Genomic DNA, 24,354 nt, shown 5'->3' with positions numbered 1-24,354 from the left:
CAGATTTTATCACAAATACAAAAATATGATAACTTAATAACTCCGGTTGTTGATTCACTGAAATACCTCACTTCGCTGAACTATGATGTCTTGGCATGTATCCTTTTATGTAAATCAATACATCTAGTTACTGATTAAGTTGCAGTTGTAGCCAGATTAAATCTGTTGTCTGTGAGTGAATATTATCTTCTATTGTTTTCTATTCTTGCTGCTTTTTGCTGGAAGTTTTAGTGAAGTTTGCAAATACCTCTGCACTCTTAGTGGGTTACAGAACCCTCTCTATTTGTTCTTTCATACTATGAAAATTATACTTTATTTTTAGGGTTTTTTTTACTACTTTCACTCTGTTCTTGAAGGCATAGTGGTCTTGTAAACAGTGAGGTAAATACTGCTTTTTTTTAAGCTACCATTTCTTTCATGATTTTATTTTTTTATATCGTAACTATGTTAGTGGATCCCCTATATCATGCTTGCTATACTTGCATATCATGTTCATATATTACAAGTTGTGGAGCTGGAAAAATAGGTCTGTGTAATTTTTGTTTTTACAAATTGAGGAAAAATACTCTCTTTAACTCCACCAAAGACTGTATCATTGAAGCTCTGGCAAACCCTGAGAAGGAGAGAATGAAGCATGACGACACTACAATCTCAAGCTGGCTGCAGAGTTAGTATTCTGGTTTTATTTATTACATTAATGTTGTTTAAAATACTTCAGCTTCCCTGTAGCTACCATACTATTGATCATTATGGTCAATATTTCACTTGGATCTACCAGCTAATTTTTTTAAACAAAACAGAGCTGGCAAGTTTTATCAATAGGAGAATATTTTTTTCTTTGTATTACAAAAAAAAAATATATTGCTAACATTCCACATGTACTTCATTAATGCTTATTTAATGATTAGTATCTCATGAGGTGCAGTCACAGCTGTTTCTCCTTGCTTTAGGTCTGGCTAGCTTTTGTGGTGCAGTTTTCCGAAAATACCCAATTGAACTTGCTGGTCTACTTCAGTATGTAGCCAACCAACTGAAAGCTGGGAAAAGGCAAGTCTTGCACAACTGATCTTTATAAACTCAATTCTTATAATGTATTATTTGGGTGTTCGCTGATACATGGGTGCTCGATGTAGTAGTTACTCTAGTAGTGGTACAACTCCATTCATAATACCACGAAGGTTAAGAAATTTAAATAGCAGAAGGAATAATATCCTCTTTAGTACATTATTTTTCCTCTAATAGTATAGCTGTGACGGTACTGATCTTTCATCTGTAACTTACTTTAATACAGTTTTCTTAACAACTAACCAGACGGGGAGAAAACCCTGCTGGTCTGTAATATTCTCATAGAAATTATTGTACGTTATTTAAAAAATAAGCATCTGTGATATAAAAGGGTGTGACTGTCGCAGTTTTAGGTTTTTTCTTCTCATAATGTCTTCCCTGCGGGGATGGCTCTTAACATCTTAATATTATTTTAAATATTTGTCCAATTTACTTAATGGCAGTTGAATTGCTTTTTGGTATGTCAATGTTAATCATAACTCAAAAAATTTTTTTAAACAAAATTTGCAATTTGAATCTTCCTTTTCCTTTTGTCCTTCCATTGTCATCACTTAGTATTATTATTTCATTTATTTATTTAATTTTAATGTGTTATTTTTATCACATAGGTGAGTATCAACTTTTTTCTATTATGAATCCCCATATGCTTACTGAAAGACAGCTTACCAATGGAGATAACGCAGCATGTTATTTTAGGGTTGAGAAATTTAGTTTTTTCCCATCCCTGCAATGTAGACACTCAGTCTCATGTGCTCCCCTGTCCCCAATTTGTTTTGTATTCTGATGATGGTACAATGACATTGAGCCACAGAGGAAGGGTAGGTAATGTTTCTTGTCTTTCCCCAGAAATAAGTATTCAGACTTTAAAGTATTTTGAAGGAAAACAAAACAAAACAAACCCCAAAAACAAAACACTCCCAAAAAAACCAACCCCCCCCCAAAAAAAAAAAAAAACCAAAACCAAATTATTTTTAATATCCAGTTTAGTATTTGGAATCATAGAAATAAAATGGATTTACCACTATGACCAGTTCCATAGGACTGGAGTATTCAAGCATTTGAATTGGAGTATATGCTGGTATTGCATAGTGCCTAGACAGAAAACATACTTATGGTTGGAACAGCAAACAAAAACATGAACAGTATAAATTATTTAAATGTAAAACTTGGGTTTGGAGGGTTTCACAAGTTACTGGAAAATATTGCAGATTTGAATGATCATGATATAATTTACTATACTTGTGTTGAGGAAAAGTAATTTCCCTTACAGAATTCAGAGCGAGAAGTAAAGGCCAGTCTCTGTACGGGATGGTTATTGGAGTGTTTTGTATATTCTGTGTTTTAAGTAAAAAATGCTTTCCACGTTCCAAATAACCTTTCCAAACTAATTTTGCCAGTGAATTTCTAAGGCTGTGTACTATTCTATAAATTTTTAATAAAATTTAAAATATTCCACGTTCATGAAATAACTTTATAGATACAGTATGAAGCATGTAAAACAACAAAAGGGAGCAATAAACTTTATGATTTATTTGTTGACACTTAAAAGTTAATAGCACCACACTCACTATTATTTTCAAAATGAAGGAAATTGTTCTGAAGGGGTTCTGAAGTCCAGCTGTTGAATGCCTGTATTGCTTTTAAGTGCTAACTTTTTACTTGCAATGAAGAAATCCTTGTGTGCTCAGCATAGTAGTTTCTTCTTCAAAAAGGAATTAAAATGTTATTTAACGTGTATCATAGTGTTGCTTTGTACTGTGTATTGAATGTCATAGCTTCCCTTTCCTAAACAAATTTTCTTGTTTTTACTGCACTTTTCTGTTTTTTGTGCAGCTTTGATTTGCTTATTTTAAAAGAGGTAGTACAGAAAATGGCAGGGATAGAAATTACAGAAGAAATGACAATGGAACAATTGGAAGCCATGACTGGTGGAGAACAACTAAAAGCTGAGGTGTGTTTGTGTTAAATTTAATTAATAATAGCTATTGCTTCTTAATGGTGGTTCTAAAGACTCTGATTCATGAACTCTGGCAGCATACCTAAGAAAGGTGTTACTGCTTTCATCAGAGAGCTTCCCACTCCATTGAGCTTACAAGCTTTGCAGACAGGCAGCCAAGTCAATGTATACATGAGCCTTAATTGTTGTGCTTCACAGCATCTCATACTAACGAAAGCAGCCTTCATTATCCAGTTTTATATGATAGACCTGCGAATTACAGCAGCCGGTGAGCTTGTATGTTGTGCAGTCCTGCTGTTTTAGCCCTGCTCTTGGGGGTAGCAGCTCCCTGTTGAGTGGAGTAACATCTTAAACCATTTTAACAGCTAAAACTGTTGCAGCATTGGCATCAAAGACCTAGTTGAGTCTGACCTAGACTCAACTCTCTAGGGAGTTGAATAGCTATAATCGGAACTAAAATCTGAAATTCCTGTATTGAACAGAGAAGAGACTTTGAGCAGGTCACAGCAGACCTAGGTCTAAAATGCAGTGTTACGATGCCTGAGCTGAAATGTCACTCTTCGTTTACTGTGTAAAAGACTAATTAGTAGCATGCAAGACTAGTTAGTTTCTGATTCTTATATACGTGCATTGCAGTATAGGATCCGAAGAGAGTTTTATTGGTGGACAGGAAACTGTATTGATATTAATCATCAGTATTTCTGCAGTCAGAAGCACGCATGGGTTCTGTTTGTGATGCACCATTTCCAAACTTGGGTAACTTTTTCTGTACTATGCAGGGTGGATACTTCGGACAAATCAGGAATACAAAAAAATCTTCTCAGAGATTGAAAGATGCGTTGTTGGACCATGATCTTGCCCTTCCACTGTGCCTGCTTATGGCTCAACAGAGAAATGGTGTGATCTTTCAAGAGGGAGGGGAAAAACATCTGAAGCTGGTGGGAAAACTGTATGATCAGGCAAGTAAAAACACTTGCCTTCCTTTTCTTTGGTAACTTCTAGTGTATCAGCACAATATATAAGAATTCAACACATAAATACGAATATACAAGAATTTTCAAAATTAGTTGCAGTGATTTCATTACTAAAATATATGGGTGTATTAAATATATATTATATTGACAAGTGACTTCTGAGTGAAAGATTAAAACATCCTTTGTCATAAAAAGTTAAGTTCTTATTTCTTAAGTCCGCTATTATGTTTTTCTGATCTTACTTTGTTAGAGGAACTTTTTTTTTTTAAAAAAAGAAGCAGCAGCCTGAATTCTTTTGTTGCCTTAGGCAGTGGGAACTAGTTTCATTTCATTCTGGTAGAACAGAATACTCTTACAGTTCTGCTGGCTTTTGTAGTGCTCTTTTTTTTTCCCCTCTTCTCTTTTTTTTCCTCCTCTGTTTTTTCCCTCGGTGCAAATACAGTTGAGTTAGCATTGAGTGACAGAAGGGTGTCAGGCATGGAAAATTTAGCATCTCTTCCCCCATGAGAAAATTCTCGCTGTACTATCTGTTGTTAACTTTTTTAAAAAAGGAAAAAAAAAAGGCAAGCTTTCAAGCTCTCCCTAACTTCAGTTTGGAACAAAATAATACTGTTTGCTAACTTTTTGTCTCTTTCACATGTAGTGCCATGACACCCTGGTACAATTTGGTGGGTTTTTAGCATCCAATCTAAGCACAGAGGATTACATTAAGCGAGTGCCTTCTATTGACGTTCTCTGTAATGAGTTTCACACACCTCATGATGCTGCATTTTTCCTCTCAAGACCTATGTATGCACACCATATTTCGGTAAGTAGAACTCTTCTGTTTGCCTGCTGTTAGTCCTGCTATATTACATGTTCTCAATATATGTGTTAGGTTCCTGCTAAAGTTCAAGTTTGCTAAATAAAACTTGCAGAAACTTTGAGTAGAGGTAGAAAAAGAAGCTGTGGGCTGGAACAGGTTTTCCTTTATCTTCATAGAAAATATGGCCCATGTGTCAGCTTTCACACAACTGACAGAAGTTGTAGCTAATGAAGTCATCTCTTCTGATGATTTGGGTGATCAGTAGGAGCTCCCTCCCTCCCTGTTCCCCCAAATGTGTAAGCTCTTCTGTAGATGTTTTATATGGATTTTTGCTGTGGAGGAAAATGTTGCAGCTGCCAAAAGGTGTGGTATCTCAGGAAGTGTCAGAAATAAATTTGTCTCTGCATCTAAAATGTTAAATATCGAGAGCAATTTTAATGTGTTACTATAACAAGAGGTAGCAACATCAGTGAGGAAAGATAAATCCATCCAATATGGATGAATGCTAAAAGTTTTGTACGAAGTTCTTCAGTGCTTTATGTACATAAATGACATTTCATGTGTGTAAATGTTTGTTATATAGAAAGGTTTTTGAGAAAAGTTAAATTATATTGTAAAAATTAAATTATATAGTTTGTGGACAAAGATTACAAATTTTTCATTTTTTTATCCACAGTCAAAGTATGATGAACTAAAAAAAGCTGAGAAGGGAAATAAACAGCAGCACAAAGTTCACAAATACATTACATCATGTGAGCTGGTGATGGCTCCTGTTCATGATGCTGTGATTTCTCTGCACCTTCCCAAGGTTTGGGATGACATCAGTCCTCAGTTTTATGCTACATTCTGGTCTTTGACAATGTATGACCTTGCCGTCCCACATAGTAGCTATGACAGAGAAGTCAATAAACTTAAAGTCCAGATGAAAGCCATAGATGACAATCAGGAAATGGTATGTTTATATAATTTTTATGGTCCAGTTTAAACTTTCTAACCTTGAAAGACTTTTTTTTTTTTTTATGAAATTGGGTATTAAGGTCATTTAGATCTAGGAGGCTTTGTTACCCGATTCATCTATTCTGATTTGTCACACTCACGTAATTTGGATTGACTCTTCCTTATAATTACCACATTAAAAGTACCAGTGACTTCACTAAGTGAAAATTACTGGAAAATCTGTGTTTCAGAAAGCAGTCTTTGACACCTGTATTTGTGGTTTACTTGTTCACTTTTGTCTTACCTTTAGTCAGCCAGTGTTGATAAAATCAGTTGATTACTGGAGCAGAACATTATTTAGTGAAATAGAAAACTTTTCAAGTATTCTTTAGCATTACCAGGAACAACTTCTACCTATAGCAAGTGTTAGTATAATACTAAGTGAGCTGCATTGACATTTTATAGCCTCCAAATAAAAAGAAAAAAGAAAAAGAACGTTGCACAGCTCTTCAGGACAAGCTCCTTGAAGAGGAGAAGAAGCAGTTGGAGCATGTGCAGAGGGTTCTACAGAGACTGAAACTAGAGAAGGATAACTGGCTTCTGGCAAGTAAGTGTGTGTAGGGGAAACACTGTCCCCAGAACTAAAAGTTAAGCTTGCACTAATACTCTTAATGTTGATTTTAAAATTTGATCTCTTTATATGTTGAGGTCTGTTAGCAAGGTAGAGTTTTAATTAGAATGTAATGTGTCTTTGCTGCAAATGCCGAGCAGTTGGTTTTCAGGGAGATGTTTTGTTTGTTTCTTGCGATGTCAAGACCTTTTAAATATTGCACTAATTTAGAAAATAAATAAGAGATTGACCAATTCAGTGGAAAGTTGTAATTGCAAGATGGCTTGCAATTACTGCAGTTAGAATGCTGCTAAGTTAGGATAATTGCTACATTGCAAGAAATAGGCATGTAAACTCTCAATGAGTGGTTTGAGTTAACTTACTTTGCTTGAGCTCTGTGATTAGGAGCAATATGCCAGTATTTGGGCAGTAACAAAAATCCTGTTCCAATGACAAGATAAGTATTATGCCAGCCTAACAGCACCACAGAATGAAACAGCATGCCAATGTTTCATATGGCAGATATGCAGGAGGCAGAACAAACTTTTTTCTCTGACAAAGCCTCTGTAATGTTTCATATTGATTGTGAACTCTACTAGCATGGTTAATCTGAAATGTTTTTCTCTGGTCAGTTTTCTTCTCTGGAAGAACTTTCAGTTTGTAACTGGAAGTAGTTGTTCGTCTGTCCCATGGAGCCTAGCATAATCCAGTGGAAAAGCGTTTTATTGTCCGACTCATGTAAGATACACCCAGCTGATTTAATGAAGAAACATTGACAGTTAAATCAAGAAAGGTTATTCCCTATAAATACTTAATGTACTGCTACGGACAGCGAATTAGCTACATGAAAAATTACTGGCTGAAAAATTACTACCTGACTGAAGCTTGTTCTAGAGCTGACTGATAAATTTGTCTGCTTAAGGAAGCACCCAAAAGCATGTAGAAAATTGTTTGTGTAGATGCGATCTGTATATAAACGTGCTTTTAATAATACAGGCATTTGTGGGGTACGGGGAATAGCTTATTGTTGGCTCTCGAGTGCTCAGGCTTCAGCTGCAAGAAGTTTCCCAGCATTGCATCCAGAGACAAACTTAACTTTTTCAGCAGTTTCCCCATTGAAAGAAATTATCTGTAATTGTGCTATATGAAGAAATTGAACAGCGTATCCATTGTAGTAGTATTTTTTATTATTTTTTTTAATTTTTTTTTTTAAAAGTCTGGGTTCTTGTGTAGATATTTTTGGTAGAGTGGTTATATCACTAAAAGTAGGTTATTTTTTGGCAGAATAAGTAGACTGGTAGTTTTAACAATCGGAAGCTAGCTATTCTGACTGGCTGCTTACTCGCTTTACTCTTATACTTTTGAAGTAAAACTTGCACACTTGATTGTTCTATGAGCTGTGATTCTCTTGGTTTCTTTTTTTTTTTTTTTTTAAAGCATTAAGGGCTTGTTATAACCTTTGAGGGATAGATAAATTACATAAAATCAACATAAAATTTTTGGTTAAGTAAAAGCTGACAGTCCTTTCTTGAACAAGCTTTGTTCCATGAGCATCACAGAATCGATGCAAGTAAATCCTGGGTCCTATGACTTGTGCCCTGCAGCCTGTGCAAGAATGCCAGTGCAAAACACCTGTTGCCCTCATGAGGATCATGAACTGTTCTTCCTCTGAAGGCATCCATTTGCAGTCTTCAGTTCTGTGCTTTCATCCATATCTTTATTTTTTTCTACCTTCCCTTTGTGCTGTACGTCCTTCCCAGCTTGTTTTTATGCTCCTTGTTAACTGGGCAAGAGCTGCCATGGGACCAATTTGGGTATGTGTTTGGCTGTTGTGTTGACCAACCAGTGGTTAGTCAAACGGAACGGGTAACTGTTGAGCATACAGTGCAGTCTTTTACTCAGTGGTAGAATAAAACTTTCACATCGGGATGGTGATTTACTGCAGACTGTTCCTCTATTTAAATTTCTATGATTGATTGGTTGATTGGAAAAATGATTGCTAAGGGATTGTATATAGACAGCATGTTCTTCCATTTCTAAGAAAACCGAGCTGAAAGTCAGCCCCATCTAGAAAGGAGAAAACAAGTGTTCTAGAGAAATAGCAGATGGTGTTCCCTTCACTAATGTGCAGAATTTGAGCAGTTGGAGAAGTTTACCAGAGTTTTTTCTGAGCCTGTTTTTTTCTCCCCATTGTGTAATAGAAGAATTTTCCCAATAAGAAATAAAGATTTGCTGCAACCACCCTCCTACCCTCCTCCCCATCCTCAAACAGTTTAAGCATATTTTGACTTTTTCTGAGCAGTGCCAAAGATATGTCTGGAAAACAAGCGGCGTAATGTACAAACTCGAGAATATGAATGTGTGATACTGAACTTCTTGGGAAGAGAGTAGTTGAGTGTTAACCCATTAACTTTCTTTCTTTCTTCCTTTTTTCTCTCAACTTCTGTTTTTGAAGAGTCTACCAAGAATGAGACTATCACAAAATTTTTGCAGTTATGTATATTTCCTCGATGCATTTTTTCGGCAATCGATGCAGTTTATTGTGCTCACTTTGTAGAACTGGTGCATCAGCAGAAAACACCCAACTTCTCCACACTTCTCTGCTATGACAGAGTAAGTAGCTAGAACTGTGTGTGTGTATGTACTTAATTACTATTATGAGCATGCAAAACTCGAATCCCCCCTGCCTCCTAAAAGAAGTAAACAAAATCATTACCTATGTTTAATTCTAGAATCTGTGACAATCAAAAGTTCCCTTTTGTACTTCAGATTCTACAAACCAAGTTTTCCTAGAGCTTCAGGGGTTTATTTTCAGGAAACTTTGGTTTTGATTTATCCTAATGAGACTAGAGTTTCAGAGCAAAGTCATTAGCAGTCATAAAAGTTGTATTCAGGTTTTGCAGCCTTCCAGTGGTCTGCATTTCTATGGCCTCATCTAACCCTCCCATTTTAGCTGTGTGCGCCTTACTGCTGTAGTATCAACTTTCTTGCCCCCTACAAGCAGCGTTCTTGGGACCCTTCTGACCCTGGCAAGTGGTACTACAGGTGGTGGACTAATTTGTGTCACTGCTGAGACATGGGAAGGGACTCCCACGGTGACATGGGGAGTACTTTTGATAGCAGTAGCAGCCTGACTTTCTGGGTCGAACGGGGCAGTTGGAGGAGGCATTTGTTCAGGCTGTTCTTACTGTTCATATAGCCATTCTTTTTCTCCTGTGGAGGAAAAAGGTGGAGAACGTAGATGGAAGGATCTTGCAGGATACATCCAGCTCCAACAGTACCAGCTGACTGTGCTGTTCTGGGGTATCGGAACCATTCTGGCACTTGCTGCTATAAGAAGTCAAATTATTAAGTGGGTGCATTATCTGCACAGTTATAAGAGATTTGACTATGAGCTTTGATTAAAAGGATGTGTGTGGGGCTGTATTGTAAAAAATTATGGGGAAGATTGTTTTCATATGAACATTCAATTAAGATTGTCTGGTTTCCTTTGAGATGAGACATTTGAAGTAGGTATCTGCTTTGATTTCATGGGTCCAAAAGAGCATTCTTGCTCAAATATTCAGTCCATGCTAGGTGACAGAAGTAGGCAACTGCATGAGCCCTATCTGATGAACCTGTGCAGGCCAGGAAAAACATCCTTTTGCATCAGCTTGGCTAGGTGTTTACTTCTACCTGCTCAAATAAATTATTAATTTGAAAACAAAACAGTTATATGGCAATGAAGATACACTTTAACTGTGGAAAACTGTGTGTCAGCAGCAGCTATATACAGTGCTTAGATTCCGGGCTAAGTGTGAAGGACCAGCAGTTGGGTAATAGCGTCTTGAAAACAAACTGAGAATATTTTGTAAGAGATCTCCTTTATATTTAGAAACCAGCCTCATGGTTTTTTAGATGAGAGAAATTTGAAATTCTTGTTGGTTCTTGTTGCTTTTGTATTCAGTAAAGTCATTGTAACTTTTTATTACTGCTATTCACAGGTTTTCTCTGATATTATATATACAGTTGCAAGTTGCACTGAAAATGAAGCTAGTAGATATGGCAGGTTTTTATGCTGTATGCTGGAGACTGTGACTAGATGGCACAGTGACAGAGTCATATATGAAAAGGTATGTGAAGTTACTAAAATGAGTTTGCTCATGAGAATATATAATGGCCACTCGTGTAATTCAGCCCAATAAAAATGGATTTAGTGAAATAGATTTAAAAACACTATGTGATTGAGTTTTTCTGGTGGCGTAATCTTAGAATTGAGTTTCTGTAATTAATGTAGTTTTAATAGAAGTAATTTTGTATAGTGTCAAAAAAAATATACTGGCTAAAAAAAACCCGTTACATTTCTGATTTTTTCATAGCTTGCCTTGAAGATAATTTAGGAAGCATATGGAAATTCTCATAATAGTCCTTGCAAAAGCTAGTTCAATTACGAATAATCTTTTCTCTCACCCACAACTAGGATTTCAACATAAATAAGCTTTTAAAAAAAGTATGTATGTAAGTCTTGTAAAGTGTGATTGTGTCTTAGTCTTTAGCACAATCAGTGAAAAAGTGTTTCAGTTATCGTATTAACTTCTGCAGAATTATTGTTTTTATGCTTCCCGAAAATTTTTTTTTTTTTCTTTTATGCGCATGTAGGAATGTGGCAACTATCCAGGCTTCCTAACTATATTACGGGCAACTGGATTTGATGGTGGAAATAAAGCTGATCAATTGGATTATGAGAATTTTAGACATGTGGTACACAAATGGCACTATAAGTTAACTAAGGTAAATAAAGATGCTGAAAAGCTTAGGGTTTTGGAAGCTTTAATAAAAAACCCAACTTCATTAGATTTAATTTGTGTTCTAGGCTTCTGTGCACTGCCTTGAAACAGGTGAATATACACATATCAGAAATATCCTGATTGTGCTGACCAAAATCCTTCCATGGTATCCAAAAGTGCTGAATCTGGGCCAAGCCTTGGAAAGAAGAGTGCATAAGATATGTCAGGAAGAGAAAGAGAAGAGACCTGATCTATATGCATTGGCTATGGGGTAACAACACCTTACTTTAAGAAAGTGGTTAAAAGTGGATCGTGAAAGGCTTCTAAAGACTCGGAACTGTTACAGTCCTAACATTTGATTTTTACCTTATCGCAGAAGATTTCGCTATCCTGCATCTCAGGGCTGGCAGTGTGAATGAAAACTTTCATTTTGTTCTGGATGATCACTAATTTCCTTTACAAGACTCGAGTAAAACACTTTAAATAGTAAAGATTTTCACTCACAAGAGCATAGCTTAATTTTAGAGAAATAGTATAGTAGCAAGTAGATAGAGGGAGAGTAAAATGAAGAAAGCCAAGGGCTATTGATGCAAGACTCTGTAGATTTTGGATGTTTATATGATTCTAAATGCTAAACTAAAATGCTTAGTTATATTTTACATCTTTCTGTGATGAATGCAGAATCATCCACGGATGCTTTAGGGGCAATTCAGGTTGCCCTAACAGTTTTAAGTTTTGTCAGTAGGCCATTTCTTCTGTGTGTTTGGCAGGTGTGTGTATGTGTGGTGGTGGTGAAGACGGTGTGGAGGTAGGGCTTCTGTGTCTAGTGGTTTGTTTGTTGTTTTGTTTTTTTTTTTCTTTTGAGCTCATCGATAAAGGGGGAAGAAACTGCCTATCAGTTGGGAAAAACTGTGAAATAAATAACAGATGAACTGTTAAATTAGATCCTCATTTAAAATTCAACCCATGTTTTGCTTTATGTTTGTGCATATTTAACAATCTGTGCGACTTGCAGCTATTCTGGGCAGTTGAAAAGTAGGAAGCCTTTCATGATACCTGAAAATGAATTCCACCACAAAGACCCACCTGCCAGGAATGCTGTAGCTGCAACAGTACAAAATGGGCCAGGTGGTGCTGGGATGCCTACATCTGTCACAATAAATACAGTTAGACTGGAAGAAGGCACTACTGAGGAGACTGGTAAACAAACCTATGATTATTATTTATTTATTTTAAAGTAGAATTCTTCTGACATTACAGGCTACTATCTCAAATTTGGCTCATTAAACTGAAAAGAAAAAATCTAAATGCGATGCTAAATAGAGTCAGTGTGTGTTCTTTATTTTTAGTTGGTTTTGGGAAAGGGTGTTCTGCATTTAATTATCTATTTTAACTGTTAGCTACACATGATCTTACATGAATATGCCTAGGTACTTGTTTTATTTTAACCAGTAGGATGTATATTAACTTGTTGAAATAAAGCTGTTCCCTTTTTTAAACAGATAAACTAAAGGAGAAGTCTCAGGGTGTGGTGAAAGTTATTAATAAAGCTGTCAACGCTACACCGAAGGTGACAACAAGCAATGGAAACAGTGCTTCTAATAGGTGAGAAAAACTACTTTTTGACATTCTCTATTTTCTTCCTTCCAAACATAGAACTATATTTAAAACTGACCTGCCTTTTCTTTTTTACTTTCAGGTTCCATATAAATTGTTTCCATTTCTTCAAAGTTTAATAAATGAGATTATTTCTTCCAAAATACATAGCTGTACTGGTCTGACACTGTTGTTAAATGCATTCCATTTTAGCTAAATAAAGATGAAACAAATGAGAACATTTGTTTGTTGCTGTCCTGATAAAGAGATAGCAAATCTGAAATCTGACAGTGACTGCTTCAGGAGGTTCTATCAAACTTCTGTGATAAAACTAGAGCTGGTTTTGCATGCGTGCTAATTGGCCTTTTTATTTTTGATGCAGCAAAATTATTAAAGAGAAAGATGATAAAGAAAAAAGTGGGAAGGAAAAAGATAAAGAAAAAAAAGACAAGACTCCAGCTGCCACTCCAGAGATGAAGGCACTTGGGAAGGATGGGAAAGATAAACCAAAGGAAGAACGGGCAAACAAAGATGATAAAGCAAGAGAGATCAAGGAGAAAACGCCAAAATCTGACAAAGAGAAGGAAAAAGTCAAGAAAGAAGAGAAAGCTTCAAAAGAAGAAAAATCCAAGACAGTTGTTACCATCATTGAGTCAAAGTCAACTGCAGAAAAGGAGAGAGAAAAGGAGCCGTCCAGAGAAAGAGATGTAGCGAAGGAAATGAAATCCAAGGAAAATGCTAAAGGAGGAGAAAAGATGCCAGTAGCTGGGTCCTTGAAGTCACCTGTTCCCCGATCAGAAACATCCGAATCTGAAAGGGGTAAGTTTGCATATTTAATTTCTGTTCTTGTCTAGAAAAATAGAATGTGTCACTGGAAAATCACTGAATGTCAAAAAGTGCTAGAGATTGTGAGAAAGAATTGCTACATAATAGCTAGCATTTTGGCATTGGCTTTTAAATACAGTTAGCGCCTAAAGTAGGTAGTCAGGATATAGAATCATAGAATAGTTTGAGTTGGAAGGGGCCTTTAAAGGTCATCTAGTCCAACCCCCTGCCGTGGGCAGGGACATCTTCAACTAGACCAGGTTGCTCAGAGCCCCGTCCAACCTGACCTTAATGTTGCCAGGGATGGGGCATCTACCACCTCTCTGGGCAACCTGTGCCAGGGTTTCACCACCCTTATTGTAAGAAATTTCTTCCTTATATCTAGTCTAAATCTACCCTCTTGTAGTTTAAAGCCATTCCCCCTTGTCCTGTCGCAACAGGCCCTGATAAAAAGTTTGCCACCATCTTTGTTATAAGCCCCCTTTAAGTACGGAAAGGCTGCAGTAAGTCTCCCCGGAGCCTTCTCCAGGCTGAATAACCCCAACTCTCTCAGCCTTTCTTCATAGGAGAGGCGTTTCACCCCCCTGATAATTTTCGTGGCCCTCCTCTGAAGCTGCTCCAACAGGTCCAAAAGGCGAATATCTCCAAATATCTGAGTCTGAATGGTCTTTTATTAAAATGTATTTGTATAACTGTGGCCTTGCAAGTTTTGCAAAAATTCAATGCAAAAACCTCAAGAGCGTACTCTGAGAGTTTCGTCATAACCTTTGAACTGAAAGAAAACAGGGCATGTGGAAGATGTAGGCCTTTGTGTCCTTAAGAAGGACACAGAAAGCTTTATCAGTTCCTTCTTATATTAAGGATTAACAAATCCTTAATGTTGATATTTTAAGTTCTTATAATCTGAGGGTGATGTTGAGTTTTATACTTGCACTGCTTAAGGCAAACCAAGTAAAGGGCAGTTGTAATGCTTTTCATTGGATTCACCTTTTCAGTATTTTCATATCAACTCTGAAATTCAGATACAGACTTACATAAAATGGAAGTTTGAATTGAGCATAATTTTGTAGCAGTTTGTTCACACTACACTTTTCCTGCAAACTTTCATGAAGAGGGTCAAGGCATGCTGGTAACTCTAGATAGCTTAAGAAAAACAAAATTTACATAGTTTGTAAAACTTGAATTCTAGCTTAAATTACTTTGGTACTTTAGAAAGCCATATTATTAGATTATGCTCTTTTAAATGTGTTTTAATAATGCTATTGTTCTTTTCTTTCCTCAGAACAAAAACGCCGCAAAGTTGATACACATTCTTCTCCGTCACATTCCTCAACAGTAAAGGTTAGTATAGCCTGAGGAAGGCAGCACCCATGTTAGGCTCACAAGTTTGGGATGCCAATGTTCGACTTCCTTCAAGTTTTGTGCCAAGTATACACTGGAACCACTGGAGGTTTTATGTTGCATTAGAAAATGCATTCCTTTTCTTTATTGGCGGACTGTCTTTTTTTCTATAAAAATATTTTTAATTAACCAAAATAATGCTTCAAGGACCTAGCACAAATTTTGTAAATAGTGTTTGGAAATTGCAAGAGAATTTTTACACAGAAGTGCCTCATTGTTTTAAGCAGTCAGTTTTTTTGGAGTGCAATGGTAGCTACAAGCAAATGAGTCTTTGCAGCAGAGTGGAGCATATTTTTCTGCACTTCTATTGAAGAATCTATAGCACTGAAGATTCCTGGATGATACGGGATGTACGATACCTCTGAATTCATCAGGCTTCTTGATGAGCATCATACCGATATGTGCCTTCTAAGGAGGAGTCTTGAAAGGAGTTCCATTTTAAAGTCTCCTTGGTGATCAGTTCTCCTGTAGTTGTGTATATTCAGTGCGCATGCAGCTTCTGTTGTACCTACCCTTCGAGGTTTGTTTATTTCCAATGGGTTCCCACCATGTTGAGCCCTGCGTTACGATAAAACCAGATGTGGCAACCAAGCCTACTACCCAGCAAAGAGAAACCCCAAGCATTCAAGCGCAGCACAAAACCATGGGCGTAGCCTACTTGAAGACTCAGGGTAGCCATTCCTTGCTCCATATTTATTTTATTTCTAAACCATCTATGTTCATGGAATCTTTGAGTTTGCAGTACGTTGAACATTTAAAACTGTAAGTTACTAATACTTCATCAAGAGCACTGTGATGGATTATGTGGGCCTTTAAACTTCACCATCTTACCAACTTTAGAACAAGCTTTTCTTTTTTTCTGGTTTTTCAAAGAGTACATCTTCTTCTATGTAAGATTTACTTGAAAGATTTAGGCTAATTTTGGAGAACTCAAATAGCTGTTACTAGTTTTGAGAAAGCAGGTGACAATGATAACTACTCAAAATGACAGTTTTTCTTGCCTGTTTTTTGTAAATGGCAATGTAAAGTCATTCTAGAGTGACTTCTACCACATTTAACTGAAAGTGGAGAAGGTACAGGTTTAAAAACATATTAAACCTGTTTCACCTGTGGTTCAGCTGTATTTAGAGTTAAGACTATTTTTTCTTTATACTTTGTCTTGGCGGGAGAATGTTTTTTCACTGTTTTATGAAGAATTAGATATAAACACATTTTGTAGTTTACTTAATAATTGGGTCTAGAGAATAGATATGACTGTCTCTTTTTTTTTTTTTTCTTCTTTCTTTTTAAAAAATATTTCAGTTCCTAGCTTTATTCAGTGCACAGTATTAACATGAGATTTATTCCAGAAGGAGTAGCTGTTTTTTGTTTCAAGGGTATGGCCATGCTTCCCAAACTTCCTCTGGTTTCTGAAAACTATTCCAGCTTACGTGTCATCTCCATTCATTTTCTACAGGACAACCTCAACGAACTCAAGGACTCTTCAGCAAAGGTTTGAATCTTTTAGACACCACCAAAGTTTACTTTCATGTTTTGCAGAGAACTTAACTTTTGGCCTTTTAGCAAACCCCATCAGAAAATTCAAATTCCATTCCTGTAAATGCTAGTGTAGTAACAGAGGGATTTTTTCAGTCTGCTGAAACCTCTGTACAGGAGAGAGGGTAGTTATGTGGAAGCAATATAACAAAAATCCCCCGAATTTACCATTCTGTCCATATTTTTAAGAGATTTTATGGGTCAGTATCTTTTCTGGTCCTCTCTGAAACTGGTAAATTTATAGAATTGTCCTCATGATTAAGCTATTTATTTGGCTGACGAGGTAATACAATAGTTAAAATAGTTCTTCGAATTGTTAGTTCTTTTCTTGATACCAATTAAAAAACAGTAGTTATTTAAAACCAAAAATATTTGAGACATATCTCTGGAATATCAGTACTTTTTCTCCTTACTGCTGTTGTATTCATGCTTTAGTGCTATAGTTCTGAATTTCTAAGCATCACAGACAACCTCCTAAATGATCATCTTTGTGCGTTTGCTTCCTGTAAAAGCACTTCAGATTCAGTATCTTACAAGAATGTATGCTAAAGAATGCTTTCAAGAGTTCATAGAATCATAGAATACCAGGTTGGAAGGGACCTCAAGGATCATCTGGTCCAACCTTTCTTGGCAAAAGCAGCCTAGACAAGTTGGCCCAGCACGCTGTCCAGCCAAAGCTTAAAAGAGTCCAACGCTGGGGAATCCACCACTTCCCTGGGGAGATTACTCCAATGGCTGATTGTTCTCATTTTGAAAAATTTTCCTCTTGTGTCCAGTCGGAATCTCCCTAGGAGTAACTTGCACCCATTACCCCTTGTCTTTTCCATGTGACTCCTTGTAAAAAGGGAGTCTCCATCTTATTTGTAGCCACCCTTTAAATACTGGCTGAACAAACCCAGTTCTCTCAGCCTTTCCTCCTATGGCAGGCTTCCCGGTCCGTGGATCATCTTTGTGGCCCCTCTCTGGACCCTCTGCAGCCTGTCCACAACTTTTTTGTGTAGTGGTGACCAAAACTGAACACGGTATTCCAGGTGTGGCCTGGCAAGTGCTGAGTAGAGTGGGATATGAGTTGAATGACATTTTGGAATACTGTATTTTAGATAGATTCTGCAACTATTCTGTTGCTTTTTTTTTTAAACTCAACCATTTGCATAGTAACAGTCACAAATACTGTAAACTTGCTAATACATTAAGGTATGTGGCTATTAGGAAATGAGTCAAATCTTCTAAAGTTGCTGTTAAGATTTTTGATTATGCAGTCAGTATCAACGTGTAACTAAATAGCACAAATGCTTATCACTTGGAAAATGCTGACCATTTGGACTTTCTGGATAACTTATGGGTTTATCTAGGATTACTTACATTCACTTATTTTAAAAACACGTAATGGATTATCACTTCCTATTCTATATTTATACTGCTGTTTTACTTGTAGCTCTGTTTGTATAAACAAAGTGTTCAGAACACTTCATATGTTTTAATTCAAAATAGCTCTGATTTTATAATGGACACTTGCTGATGGGGTTTTTTAATTGAATCTTTCCAGTACCAAACATACCTACTTATAGGGAAAGTGTATATAGGAAGCATCCTTTGATTCTTACAATTGATGAAATTATAGTGTCTATAGATTGAATCCATATACTTTCAAAAAATGATTTAAAAATCATTGTCATGATACCTTGTATATTTAAGTTTTTTGAAATTAAACAACTATAATATTTGTCTTGAGCTCACATCTATCTGAAGTGTGCTATATGGTAGTCTATATAATCTCATTTTTCCCTCCCTTACTGTATTAGTCAAGGTTCAACTGGTTAATTGAAACTTCACTCAAGTTTTCATTAGTTACACTGAATTTTTATTTAAAACTATTTATTTTACTTATTAACACATTGATGTGGTAATCAAGCAGACAGTGGAGCTATTTGTAATTAAATGATCAACAAACAGCTTTTATTTTTCTAGTCAATTTGAAAAGTTAAATTTTAGAATTAACTATAATGAGTTTGTATAGATTTAGCTGCAAGTGTATTGCAGTTGTGTGACTTTTCCATCGATTTATTGTTTGTTAAGTGCTAGGGGCATGGGGGGTGTCCAACCCTTTCCTTCCTCTTCTAAATGCTGTTTTCTATTCTTTCTCACTTAATGAACTAATTTTCATTCTTCAGTGCCATTCTAACAGACTTAAGGCACTTCTTGACAATGTTCCCTATACATGGTGGAAGACAAGTTAAATGAGTTAAATGTTCTTCTTTATTGCCATGTACTTGTTTGGGGAAAGGCTGGGCTATTCAGAAGCCTGTAAGATTTATGAGTTCAGCTTCCACTGAAAGTTAGCAGAAGTATAGTGCTGTGATACGCTTACAGCCTTTCTTTATTCCTGACTTCGCCCAATTTCTGGGGCCAGACCATTGAGATGTTGGTTTACATTGCAGGTTATAAAATAAATGGTGCCAGGCTTGAGTTGGGTTTGTGTTTATTCTTGCTTTGGCCTTTGACCAAGTTACACAACATACAACAGTGCCCAAAATTTGATGTGGTTTCAATTAGCAGCATTTATAGAAGCAAGTTGGTAAAGCCTGATGAGCTAAATCCAGCCTTTTCTTGTTAAGGGGGTGGGAGGGAGTTTTCCAAAACTCTGCACTGGGATGGTAGAAGAGCAGTGGAATCTGTCGTGAACGACCATGTGAACTTAAATGGAATAGGAGAAAAATGAGGAAAAATAGAAGAGCTACGTGTTTCCTTTCTCACATGGAAAGCATCTCTGGGAGAAAACTGAATGGGGCTGCATAGAAAAAACATACTTGCAAGTCACTGTTAAAAGTTGACAGCAAGAAAGAGAGCAAGGATAAGTTTACTTGTGGAATGGCAATGTAGGAAATGGAACAAGAAGAGAGGAGTGAGGGAAAAGAGCAGAAAGAAAAGTATCTAGTGAAAGGAGTATTGAGGGTTCAGCCTCAGGTGTAGGAGGATAATAAAATTCCAGTTAAGTAATAAAAGGAAAAGAGACCTAACATTGTCAGTGTGACTTTTAACATAGGACCAGTAACATCAAATTTTGGTAAGTTAAACATTTATGGGAACTGGAGAAGGACAGGATTAATTTAATTAAAAGAATAAAATTATTTGAAACAATATTTGGTTTGGTTCAAGTGATTTCTAGATTGTTCTACACTAATCTTCCACTTACCTATTTCTTTGGTGTCCTTTTAAGTAAGATGTCTCTCTAAAAACAAACACAGAAAACATTTTAATTAAAAGAGATTCCCCCCCCCCAATAAAATTGATAGCTTATGGAACTGGCGGAAGATTAAAGTATACTGATTTAAATCTGTGTGTCGCTGTAACTTAATTATATAAAATACCAAGGAAAGGTGTTTTTAATTTAAAATGTGTTCTTATTGGTATTTTATGAAAAATATTTCTTAGAAAGATCTAACTATATAATTGTATTTAAAAAGACAGAATTAGTTAGTGTAATGCATTGGTATTTATATAATACATGTGCTACCTTATATATATGCACAGTAGCATTTAAACTTTGTCAAGTGTTATACTTGACATTACTGTGACTTACTGTCTATTCTCCTCCCCTGCAATCCCAGTTTATATTAAAAATACTCAGCTTTGTGAAACTAGTATGTTTTACAGAGCTTATCAAAATTGGTTAGAAGAGTGGAATAACAATCTAGAACACATTACAGAGCAAAAACGATTTTTTTCTGTGTTTGGCTACTTTTATCATTTGAAGTTTAGGCTTAAGGTGGAGTTTTATATTACTATAGGTTAAAAAACCACATTATTCAAAGTATTGTCTTAAATACTTTGTGGATTAAGATTATTCTTTAAAAACTAATTAGAACCTGTTTAAGCAGCTGATTCCATTTATTCATTCCAGGCAAGAGATTGCAAGCGTTAAGTCAGTCCAGGAATCTGCATATCCTGTTTCAATAGTGCTGCCGTCTGATTTGTTTTGATGTATCGAACAATACTGGTGAACATCGTTGTGTGTATTTAATATAAGTGTTTCAGTTAACAGAAAGCGTTCTTGAATTTCCAGTGTTGAGAAAACAAAGCTATAGGTTAAATTATAGATGACAAGTTTGAAAGTGTCTTCAATCACTTTTTTTTTTGCTAGTAAAGTATTAATGTTTAATTTTGCTCTTTGAGCTAGATCTGTTATGTTAGAGTAAGACTTTTTATTTACACATCTAGGAATACATATTAATATTTGGTGATATTGCCTTAATTTAACAGCACTACATTAACCACACTACTCCAACACTGTCCAAGAGTAAGGAGAGAGAAGTGGACAAGAAAGATTTGGACAAGTCAAGGGAAAGATCCAGAGAGAGAGAGAAGAAAGATGAAAAGGACAGGAAAGATCGAAAAAGGGTTGGTGAAATTTTTATGAACTAGTTTAGAAAGTCGGTATATACTTGGAAAGCTTTCTGTTCAAATCCTTGCAGTAGTAATTGGTTGTACAGCCTATCCAAGCAGAAGTGATCCATAGCAGGGTTGTTTTTCTTTTGTTCTGTTACTTTTTCAAAGGTCGGTTTACAGTAATGTATTCAAAGCTTTCTCCGTTCAAAACCGATCTCAAGAAACTTTATACAAGCTGTGATAATTCAGTTGCATCTTAAGTACTCAAAAACTAGTTCTCCAAAATAACATTATAAGCAGGTGCTACTTCAGGAGTATGTTTTAATCTGCTAACATCTGCATAATTGTATTTGGTGCCAGGATCATTCAAACAGTGACCGAGAGGTACCACAGGATTCAACTAAACGACGCAAAGAAGAAAATGGGACAAGTACGTATTTTATTTTGTGTGTGTTTGTGTTAGGCTTTTACTTGTTGTGAATTACAACTTGCTGTTGTGTTTTTAGCTGGTTCTTCAAAACATAGTAAAAGTGAAAGTCCTTCTGATTCCCCTCGCTTAAATGAAAAGGAGAAAGAGAAGAACAAATCAAAATCTTCAGGAAAAGAGAAAGGTGATTCAATTAAAGCAGAAAAGATGGAGAAGAGTTCCTCTGGTAGCAAAAAGGTAAAATTAAGCTATTCTCATTTTGTTGATTTGATTTTTTTTGTTATTGTTGTTGACAGAACAAGCTGATTCTTTTTTCCTAAATTTTATTGCTGCTTTACGGCCTAAATTAAAAAGAGACACTGTGAATGTGTAGGAAAACGCCTCTGGAAATTCTGGTATCTTGTCGCTCTAAATATTTCAGCAGTCACTCCTGACAGGATAAATTGGAGGAATAGTTCATTTTGGCACTAGCCAGGAAAATTCAGAAATTATTCTAGATTATTCAAAACCTAAAGTATATTTGCAGACTGGTTTGGTAAGCAAATATGTGAAAGCAGGGTTAATTTACATATAAACTAGTCTGCTTGTATTCAGATTTTCAAGTGCATGTGTCAGCACAGCTTTTTTTTGCGAAAACAGGTAAGTATGTTGTAGTTGTATTTGTAAAACACCAAACAATAGCTCCCAGTTGTTGTAACTTTTTAGTGATAGTGGTTATCATAGAACTGTAAAACAAAGTTAGAATAATCTCAAAAATCATAGAAGCTGATTACTTTCATTCTGACTGGTGTTTTTTTTTTTTAGCTGTGGCCAGTTATAACTTTAAATATGTATAATCCTTCTAATGAGACTGTACAATGTATACTATAATAAACTATTTCCCATATGTGTATGTTTTAAAGGAGTCAAGACATGATAAAGAAAAAACAGAAAAGAAAGAAAAACGAGACAGTACTGGAGGGAAAGAAGAAAAGAAACAATATCCTTTTACACATTAACATTTCAGAAAAATACAGAAAATGAGCTTCCTTTTATTTTATGTAGTAAAATGTATTTTTTTCCCTAACGTTGAATCTACTCATAAGTCTTCAGACAAGCACAGATAATGAAGATTGTTCCAGTCAAGGTAAAAATTTTTGATTTACTCTGTTTGACTTGATATCTCCTGTGGCTCCTTTTGACTGGTAAAGGATATACAAACAAAACAGCCTGAGTGTGAAATGGCTGAAATTACCCAGGGTGGGTTTTTGGTTGGTTTTGGAGTGATTTTTTAGGGGGTGGGGGTTTTTTGTTTGTTTGGTTTTTGTTGCGGGTTTTTTTTTTTTTAATTCTGTCCCAGGGAAAAAAACTTTCCCCATCACCAGCATAGAGATTGTATAGATGCTCAAATTTTTTTGGCCAGGGGAAAAAAAAAAAGGGGTGGGGTGGGGGGGTCAACAGTGTTTGGTGTAGTTCCATGTTTGGCACTTTCTCCAAAGAAGGTTGCCATACAAAACCAAGGGTGAATGCATGTGATCCTGATGGTCATCAGTCTTGATAATCTACCTGTTAATTAAGAATATCTTGCCTAATATGTTGGAAACTCGAGTTTTGTATCCTCCTCTTATTTTATCTTTAACAAAAGCACTAGCTTTTAAACCAAATTGCTATATAGTGTAGTAAGTCAGTTCATTATCTCTGCTTAATCTTTTATCTGATCAGATTTGAGGAGGAAGAAGCCAAAGGAAAACTTTCGCATGGAGACATTGACTATTTGCAGAAAGAAAAGAAACTTCAGAGTATTTTGCGTAACCCATATTTAGACCGGAGCTTTTAGAAAAATAAATTGTTCTTTGAAGCTGACAGTGTTCTGAATTTTTTTTTTCAGACCTATGCAAATATGTGGAGACTTAACTTTAGTTTTAAGGGTATGAGGGTGGGTTTTTTCCCCTCCTCTTTGCATCTAGCCATTTTAAAAGTATCGGAATGTTTTATTTTCAGTTATTTGAGAAGGAAAGGAAAGTGCCCCAGTGAACTTACCCAACTTGAGTCACACACCGCTACCAGTCTTCTACATAAAGCAGTGGATATTTTTACGTTTTAAAAAGTGTGTATATGTTGGGTAAACATGAAAATAACTGATAGTATTCAACAAATGTCAAAGAATATGGCTTCTGTCTCTCTGTTCACAAATTGTCCAAGTGCTTCCTAATTCATATGTTTATTCTCTATTTAGAATTAATGAATTGTTTCTTTGAAAACTTTTTTTGTAGATTCTGTCAGCAATGAAAGTGAACACAAGCAGAAATGAAGTAGAAACAATTTTTTTTATTCAGTCGCACATTTTTCACGGTTTGAGATTATTTGCTTTCATAGAGTAATATTGTTCTGACTACTGAACAACATATAAGGCAGGCAGAATTTTCCTTTTTATCAGACAAACTGATCTGTTACAGAGAGGGGAAAGACAACATTTTAAAATGCACGAGTCCTTCTTTGCCTTAGATTTTGAAGAAGGATTGATGGGGCTGAAAATTTGTCTTGTTTTCATGACTGTCTTGGCTGGTCTAGAAAGTGATGCTACCTTTCTCCAACACGATTTGTTGTGAATTCCATTTAAAGATGGGGGTGAGGGGGAATCTTTTTACTGTGAGGGTGGTGAAAAACTACAACAGTTTGCCCAGAGAGGTGGCAGAGCTGCTATCTTAAGGGTATTCAAAACCTAACTTGGTGGGCCACAGCCCTGAGCAACCTGCTCTAGTTAATTCTGCTTTTTGAGCAAGGGTGTTGGACTAGACAGTCTTCAGAGGTCCCTTCTAACCTCATCATTTTTGGAATTCAATTATATGGGTATCATGTTTGAGAATACTTAAAGTGATATTATATGGCAAAACTTAGTGGAGAAATTTATTGGCTGTGGACTCTCAAATTAACGTTGCTCCTTATAGTGGCTGTACGTGCTTTAGGTGTCAGAGAAAGACCATGACATAGTCTAACTAGAACAACCGAGACCAAATCTGAAAGGTGTAAATGCTTTGCTGTTGGGAATTCTTTTCTAAGAGGCCTAAGGATGATAGGATGGCTTATATAA

The 24,354-nt window shown here is 36.0% G+C and overlaps 1 protein-coding gene across 10 annotated transcripts in view; it reads left to right on the top strand.

Annotated features, from left to right (window-relative positions):
• THOC2 (THO complex subunit 2) overlaps positions 1-24,354 on the top strand; it is a 57,635-nt gene that overhangs the window by 31,281 nt on the left and 2,000 nt on the right. For 2 of the 10 annotated variants that reach the window (XM_075162379.1, XM_075162377.1), the window contains 22 exons: positions 4-97; positions 587-667; positions 951-1,047; positions 2,899-3,016; positions 3,802-3,981; positions 4,640-4,804; positions 5,478-5,753; positions 6,203-6,344; positions 8,803-8,960; positions 10,331-10,459; positions 10,986-11,117; positions 11,200-11,384; positions 12,129-12,313; positions 12,616-12,718; positions 13,092-13,528; positions 14,817-14,875; positions 16,392-16,427; positions 20,732-20,869; positions 21,218-21,287; positions 21,364-21,521; positions 22,187-22,263; positions 22,363-22,410. In XM_075162379.1, coding sequence (XP_075018480.1) covers positions 4-97; positions 587-667; positions 951-1,047; positions 2,899-3,016; positions 3,802-3,981; positions 4,640-4,804; positions 5,478-5,753; positions 6,203-6,344; positions 8,803-8,960; positions 10,331-10,459; positions 10,986-11,117; positions 11,200-11,384; positions 12,129-12,313; positions 12,616-12,718; positions 13,092-13,528; positions 14,817-14,875; positions 16,392-16,427; positions 20,732-20,869; positions 21,218-21,287; positions 21,364-21,521; positions 22,187-22,263; positions 22,363-22,390 — 3,048 coding nt within the window. In that variant the 3' untranslated portion in view covers positions 22,391-22,410. Of the gene's footprint in view, positions 1-3; positions 98-586; positions 668-950; positions 1,048-2,898; positions 3,017-3,801; positions 3,982-4,639; positions 4,805-5,477; positions 5,754-6,202; positions 6,345-8,802; positions 8,961-10,330; positions 10,460-10,985; positions 11,118-11,199; positions 11,385-12,128; positions 12,314-12,615; positions 12,719-13,091; positions 13,529-14,816; positions 15,698-16,237; positions 16,428-20,731; positions 20,870-21,217; positions 21,288-21,363; positions 21,528-22,186; positions 22,264-22,362; positions 22,411-22,985; positions 23,125-24,354 lie in introns of those variants that run through there. The other 8 variants (XM_075162376.1, XM_075162373.1, XM_075162375.1 and 5 more) reach the window with 7 other exon arrangements.

This window comes from Calonectris borealis, chromosome 13 (assembly GCF_964195595.1).
Source record: "Calonectris borealis chromosome 13, bCalBor7.hap1.2, whole genome shotgun sequence".
Classification (NCBI taxonomy): Eukaryota; Metazoa; Chordata; class Aves; order Procellariiformes; family Procellariidae; genus Calonectris; species Calonectris borealis.
Note: the sequence above shows the minus strand (reverse complement) of the source record. Positions and strands in the feature narration are given on the sequence as shown.